At 44.7% G+C, this 7,635-nt stretch overlaps 1 protein-coding gene across 2 annotated transcripts; it reads right to left on the bottom strand.

Moving 5' to 3' along the window:
- Nucleotides 1-351: 351 nt before the first annotated feature.
- Nucleotides 352-3,051, bottom strand: LOC124662308 (protein DETOXIFICATION 35-like). 2 transcript variants are annotated; one of them, XM_047200251.1, is made up of 8 exons: nt 2,800-3,051; nt 2,070-2,695; nt 1,825-1,881; nt 1,448-1,686; nt 1,241-1,359; nt 1,044-1,130; nt 647-720; nt 352-487 (listed from the first exon to the last, which is right to left on the bottom strand). In XM_047200251.1, coding segments are annotated over exons 1-8 (1,440 nt in total). In that variant the 5' UTR covers nt 3,037-3,051; the 3' UTR covers nt 352-486. The 2 variants fall into 2 exon arrangements, with proteins under 2 accessions (XP_047056207.1, XP_047056148.1); XM_047200192.1 differs by lacking the exon at nt 352-487 and having other exon boundaries at nt 496-720.
- Between the last annotated feature and the right edge of the window lie 4,584 nt (nt 3,052-7,635).

Raw genomic sequence — 7,635 nt, 5'->3', positions numbered from 1 at the left:
GGGGCACAAGGAGAGAGATGGAGAAAGAGAGGCACAAAGGAGATGGAATGAGGTCACCCCCTTGAGAACACATATGTAGACTATCAAACCAGTTCTCCAAAAAGCACAATTCAGGAAGTGAACGATCACACGCATGAACGCCCACATTGTCACAGAGAGGGGGGGGGGGGGGGCACAAGGAGAGAGATGGAGAGAGAGAGGCACAAAGGAGATGGAATGAGGTCACCGTCGGTGTCTCTGTCCGAAATACCACCGGGCTATTTTGCACGATCTAGGAGTGTTGTCGTGTCATTTTCTTATTAAGAAACATAGTATGTATCTCTTAGTGCATCACATTTTAATAGGCAGTAATTAGGCTTCTTGCTCAGGATGAATTTTCCTGATAATAGAAAAACTTTCAAGCATCTACGTACAAAGATGTGCCTGACCATTCAGGCTCATAATAATACATACTGAACTAATGAAATCATGAAATTTGGTAAACTTTCTCTTTCGTTGGACAAGTCTTGAACTTGAGACCTATTGGCTCTGATATCATATTAAATTAATACATGATCCGACGTAACCAATAGCCAGAAAGTCCTCTCTCATTATGGATATCAAGAAATGCAGAGTGTTAACTGAGATAAAAGATGCTCAGGTGCTCTAATTCTCTTCCAGGAGAGGTTTGGTTTCATCAGTGCCGCTCCACTTTCGCACATTTCTTGAAGCTAGCGCAGCCTGCAATTATGAATAATGAGATTGGCAATGGTGGAAAGCTCAATATTTTCCATACAAATGACTGGAAAAGTTACACAAATTATGTATAAAATCATACAAAGAAATAGAAGAAGTCATGAGTCATATGACATGTGCCTACTCAAGATTGAAATGTTCTATGACATCTGCTCATATATCCACACATGTTAAATTGGAGCCTAATGAGCAGCTATTGTTGTAAGGATGAGCTAACATTCCCCAGCTAATTCTTATAAAGTGTGTTCTTCAAGTTTTGATTAAAAAAAAAACATGGTAAAAACTGGCAAGGTGATGGAATTCTATACCTCTGCACTCCAATCTGTTCTCCACACTATGAAGAGTAAAATCAGTGTCTGAAGTGCAATCCCGCAAAGCATGCCAGACCAAATCCCCTGATATCAGAACCGATGTTCATGAGCAACATCACAAAATCACACCTCAGACATTCTTCAGTATTTTCTTTTTGCAAATGGCAGTAGTTCAAATTAACATAATGAATTACCATAACTCCATAATTGAGCTTGTAGCCGAGAAGGTAGCCCAAGGGTAATCCGAAAACGTAGTAGCAGCCTAGGTTGATGTATGCGACAAGGCCTTGCCATCCTCCTCCGATAGCAACCCCTGAACCATCAGCAGATCAATGCCGTTAACTACGTTGATGCGACATGAACAAAATAAAATCATCATGATGTCAGACGAAGAAGCATACCTGAAATCACAGGCTGCACGCTGTTGAGCACCATGGTCAACCCGAGCAGTCCTGCAATATTGGAGACGGCGTGCTGGAGCTCCACATCGCTCGTGTAGATGATGGAGAATTTATTTCTGAAGATCAAGACGAGGACCATGCATATCAGGCCGATGAGCAGCGACTCGGCGATGACGACGATTACAGCGTGCTTCGCTGCCCTTGGACGGCCAGAACCCAGCTCGTTGGAGACTCGGACACTGAAAGGGATAGTCAGGTAATGGGAACAGTTCAGAAACTAAAATTCGAGATTCGTGGAGCAGTGTGGCTGGTTCAGTCGTTTCTCCCGAACAAAACAAGAAGCGACAGTCTGTGCACGCAGTTTTAATCACTCTGACCTGATAGCAGCATTGAGACCGATGAAGATCATACCCTCCCATCCGTTTACGTTCATGCTGAAAAAAAGAACAAACATTTCTTCAGCATACCCCATATAGTTAGCTCTGAATTGATCATAGTATCTTCAGATAGTTCAGATGGTTTGTAAGAAAAAATCCAGATTGTTGTCACTTGGCAGGTTCTAATTTGGTGTGGTTATTAGTATGTTGTCCTGTTGTAAAAAAAATGGGAAGAAAGGTAGTACCAGATGCCAAGCGAGTCGACGGCAATCTGCGCATCCTCGAGATCGCCGGTGACGACGGTGATGAGGCCGATGTACCAAATCTCGAGGCAGAGCATGACGGCGGACGCGATTGAGAGCTTGACGAAGGCCCACATATCGTTGAACGCCGCCATGGACCATCCACTCCACCCGTCCTTGCACCAGCCGATGATGTATGCCGCCTGGCCCAGCGCGACGGCCCAGAGCGAGATGTCGTATGCGGCCGCGGCGCCAGGGGTTCCCCACCCGAGGACGGTGACGACTAGGTAGGTGAGCGCGACGTGGAAGCAGATCCCCGCGATGCCGATCCAGGCGAGCACGAGGACCTTGCTCTGCGCCTGCAGGAACTTGGCGGTGGGGAAGTTGACGGCGAAGGAGAAGGTGCCGGGGAGGATGTAGAGCGCGAAGCGCGCGGCCTCGTGCGCCACGGCGGCGTCCTGGCCGATGGCGAGGAGCAGCGGCTCGGCGAAGACGAAGAAGGGCACCATGAGGAGCGCGGCGGCGGTGAGGACGATCCATGAACGCTGCAGGTAGACGCCGAGCATGGCGACCTGGCCGGCGCCGAACGCCTGGCCACAGAGCGTCTCCAGCGCGCTCCCCATGCCGAGCTGTGGTGGTACTCCACATGATCATTAGCGTCTTTCAGTTGCGAGTAACCGCGGGTGAGCATACATGTATATGCAGTGGAGAATGGAAATGAACAGTGACGTACTAGGAATCCGAGGGCGAAGGTGGAGTAGACGGAGAGGCCGATGGATGCGGCGGCGAGCGGCAGGTTGCCGAGGTGGCCGACGAAGATGGTGGTGACGGAGCTGACGGCGAACAAGCTGATGGTGGCGATGGCGATGGGCATGCCGATGCCCCAGAGGCGCTTGGACTCCTCCCACACCATCCGCGCGGCCTCCCCCGCGGTGCTCACCGCCGGCGCGTCGCCGTCGACGGACTTCATCGCCAGCTCGCTCGCTCGTTTCTTCAACAGCAACGTGGCCTGAGCAGCACCGAGCACTTCCTCTGCTTCCAAGTGAAGCCCCGTCGGCTATATCTAGTGGAGAGTCCGAGGAGGAAAGAGCGCGCGGGTAGGTTGCAGCTACCCGCGCGGTTGGTTTCACGTGGTCCGTGCGATTGCTAGCGCCAACCGATTAGGCCTCACAATCAAGTTTTCGTATCTGTTTCTTTGCTCGCGTCACTGTTTTCGTATCTTCGTACTGTGGGATGACGCGTGTTTGTCTAGAAATGGTATTGTGGCCACTCAACAGTGTACGAGGGGTTTCTTCTATACTGGCATATACGTATATGTATTGGTTTTGGCTCTTTGTAAATCATAGTTGCTCATACTCAATAATTTTTATTTCTCCCTTCACACTCTATCCTGCCTGTTTTGAGAGTAGCCTTTATTCTTATGTGGCTCTTATTAGAACATCTTTAGCCGATTCGTAAAAAATTATACAGTCAAAATGATTTACGGTTTGCTTATGAGACAGTTATAGAGCAAAAACCATATTATGGTAACAGATTCCACAAAATTTGTACGCAAAAAATTATTTCTCCTCCATTTGTCAACGTGATTATATATAAATAACACAAATATGAGTTAACTGTTAATGTTTCCACATCAAACAATATAACAACAATGCAAATTACAATAATATTTTAATACCAATAAATTAAACAAATAGCATATGGGCCTGAATGCAACACGTGGATAAACTGAATAGACATAAATAATGTGAGACTATCTCCCAAATAATTAACATTGGTGTGAAATCTTAGCCAACTTGGGTATGCAAAGTTTTTTGAAAGCACCTGGGTATGCAAAGTTCGTTCTTCAATCTCTGGTACATCTCAAGAAAAGTTTGGATCTGGTGCACGCACGGCTACCAACATTCTGTCATACTCAATGTCTAAGCCCAACCTCCTCCCATCCTTGTTTACCACGTTGTGAATTAGCACACACACCGTTACGATGTTGGGAAGATCTTTTTTTTTTGTCCGAGAAGAGCGAGAGGGACCTCGAAAAGTAGCAAACCAAACTTGCAGCGCACCGAAAGTTTTCTAATGTCCTTTTGACAAACTTCTTGACAAACGGCAAATTGGCAATTCTTATTACCTTGAGGATTTGAGACTATCTTCACAAATATTGATTATGAAGGATCGATATGGTGTCAACAAGATAGTACCCCATGTCAGATGCATGGCCATTGACCGTCAATCTACAAAACGGAGCATCACCATTGCAAACCTAGCAAATACATGAGATCTTTGCAGAACATTTGCATCATTAGTGAACCCAACAACCCAAAAAAGCAATGCCAAAACCACAAGTCCTTGGAGGCATCTACTTCAAGTACGATAGTTGGCTCACGATAATAACCAATGTAGTTGCGTCTCCGTAAGCCCATAAGGAGTGTTTTCACATAAAGTGTGTGCAGTTTATGCTCCCAAGCATGCCCGACCATCCCTTTCCTCCATTCATCGCACTAGACTCTTTGGTGTCCTCTTATTTGGGAGCTTTGAGGTACTTATCACCGGAAATCTTGATCACTTTCTCCACAAAATTCTTTACGCTCTCTAGGGTAGAGTCTTTTTCAATGCAAATATACTCATCAGGGTAATCAGCTCGAATACCGTATATGATCACTCGCATAGGCACCAATAATTTTTATATGAAATAAACACAACGAGGCTGATTGCATTCTTCTAACAAGTCAAATATCTAAAGTTAGCTTCACAAGCTTCAACAATGTGCACAAGGAGGTCTCTTCTCATTCAACAATGCCTATGAAGGATATGAGCGGGATATTTTCCAACCTCGGCAAAATAATTCTTCATGGTTGAGATAATGTAATCAATTCCATCTTTTTAAAACAAATCATCGTTGAAATCATATGATGAAGACGAGTCCTAAAAAAGAACTCAAGTTGGACGAACTCGTCTACAATGTCTGCAATTCATATGCAACAAACAATATGATGTGCACTTGACTAAAAAATGGACAAGAAAAATGAAAAAGTACCTTCGGAAATTTTCACAAACACCCTATGGGCATTGAGGGGGTTTTCGTCCAAATCGGGCATAGGAGGTCTTCGGCCAGAATCGGGGAAAAAAGATGAGTCAAACGCCGAATCAAGCAAGCCGGTCTTGATTTAGTCGAGGCTGCAACGTCTAACTTGATGTGCCAACCGAATCGGGCAAGCTAGTTTCAATTCGACCAAGGAGCTCGATTCAGTCCCGCGAGCCGAAAATCGATGCTTGTGGATGGGGGAGGATGACTGTGTGGATCATGAAATATCGTCGGTGGTCCTTCTGATCCCGTCAGGGCCTTGTGATGAGGTCCTAGCGACACCCATGGCGGCCACTCACGAGGTCTGACAGGAGAAGGATAGGACACTACGCAAGCTCCTATAGAGTTGGGAATAGCCCAGGAGTGGCGGTGGACCTTCGTGGCAGCGCAGAAGCAATGTGGATGGCTCTTACTATAGATGGGATGTGGCAGCGACAAAATAGCCTCGTTCTGAAATTTCTGTGGCACGAATATTTCGTCACTTAGCATTCACTATAAGAAATTAAATGATGGTCGTTTTACCAGATCTAGGATGTGGCGTTTTCCATAAAAATAATAAAATAACTGTTAGTTTATGTTTTTCCCTTCTAACAGGGTGTGCCAGAGACTCACTTACCCTTCCCCCTACAGTGATCTCCCCTGCCAGAATGGGGGCCAGAGTGTGCCTGTACCGTTGTACATACTAGTAGTAGGTCTAGTTGGGTATAGTGTTTTGCCGCTCTAGTGCTCACTCCTAGGGTGGTTTTGCCTGCTCCTCTCCCCGGTTGTCTTTTGTGGTGGAAGACTACCATGGAGGAGGGATCTGGCAAAGGCACAACAATAATCTCGTTGGATGACTAGACCGTGATGGCATGGTCGCCTCTCCACTCCTCATTGGTCACAGACTCACGGTGATGATGAAAAGGCAAGGGAAGCAGTTTCGGAGTCAATTTTGTTGACTTGTCTAAGTCTAGTGTTGTCTTCCTCTCTTCCTCCTGGCCTATGTGTCCTAAGGGAATGCCCTAAGGGAATGCATAACGACTTTAGCCCATCGTTAAAGAGTTGTCCATCCCAAGTGGTCTCATCCTCGGTGACGCTGTAGGTGTTGCTTCTCGACAGGAACTAGTGAAAAAAAATGAGCATAGGTGAAATTGCTACTCCGTAAATTAGAATTTTCTAGTGTCCGTTATGAAAAGGCGGCTGATAACGATGGAACTACCAAAGCGTGACGGCACAAGAGCACCGACGGTGTGCCGCTCAGCTTTGTGGACCAGAATTGATCCTCCGAAAAGAGATTAATGCGTGCATTGAACATAGGGGGGATGCCACGTGCATACGGCACGAGTCCACCGAATTAGGTTGGTCGATGCTAGCAGTAGCAGACTATGTGCCGTACGTGAAGGAAACAGAGCAAGTTTTCTGTTTTCATCACCACTAACTAATACTAGAAGATACGGAGTGCTAGATTCAAGCAATCTCCACCATCGAAACACCCTGTGTAAATCACCCGGAACGAGTGCTATCCGCTGGGTGTGTGCCCTTCAATTCAAGACTTGTACTTAGCGAAAAGAAGTGCTTAAGGAGGCCGGCCTATATGATTGCACACATAACTTTTTTTTTGCGGGGGAATTGCACACATAACTTAACCAGATACAAACTGAAATTTTTACATGCATATCTGTGTATACATGGTAATGTTCAAATTGGTTTGCAAACAACAATGTAAACAATTTACCAACAGTCTATTTTATAGCAAAATTGGTAGGTGAGAACCCTACATGAGTTTTCACTAAAAGAACTTTGAAGTATATGTGCTTAGAACTACAGGGGAGGAAACACAAGCAACATGACAGGGAAATTACAGGGGCGAGGAGATTAGTCCGTGCATTGTTCGAGGGGGCTCCTATTGGCTGCTTTGTGCAGCCCTGAAGGCAGGCGCCGCTCAAGACAAATCGAGCTGGCCGACCCATTTAAGCTGTATCGTTCGTTCGATCGACCACGGACATGGTTTTTTTTTTCAGTTTCCAAGGCTTTTCTGTTATTCAGTTTTTTCTGTTTAGATTTAAAATATGTTCAAATTTTAAAAAGTTTAAATTTAAAATATTCAAATTTGAAAACTATTCAAAACTGAAAATTGTTTGAATTTGAAAAAAGTCAAAGTTTTAAAAAGGTTAGATTAAAAATGTTTAAATTTAAAAATATTCAAATTTGAAAACGGTTCAAAACTGAAAGATGTTCAAATTTAAAAAATGTTCAAAATAAGAAATGCCCAAACTTCGAAACGTTATATACAAAATGTTCAAATTTGAAAATATTCAAATTTGAAAAATGTTGAAATCTAAAAAAAGTTCAAAATTGAAAGGTTTAAATTTTAAAAAATTCAATATGAACGAAAACCGAAACTAGGAAAGAACTGAAGAAAAACCGGACAACAAACAGTAGAAAAACACCAGGAGTAAAAAACGAAAGAAGAAAACCCGAAAATCCCCTTCCCCACTAATGGGCCCG

This window comes from Lolium rigidum, chromosome 1, assembly GCF_022539505.1.
Source record: "Lolium rigidum isolate FL_2022 chromosome 1, APGP_CSIRO_Lrig_0.1, whole genome shotgun sequence".
Classification (NCBI taxonomy): Eukaryota; Viridiplantae; Streptophyta; class Magnoliopsida; order Poales; family Poaceae; genus Lolium; species Lolium rigidum.
This window is presented reverse-complemented; position numbering and strand designations above follow the sequence as displayed.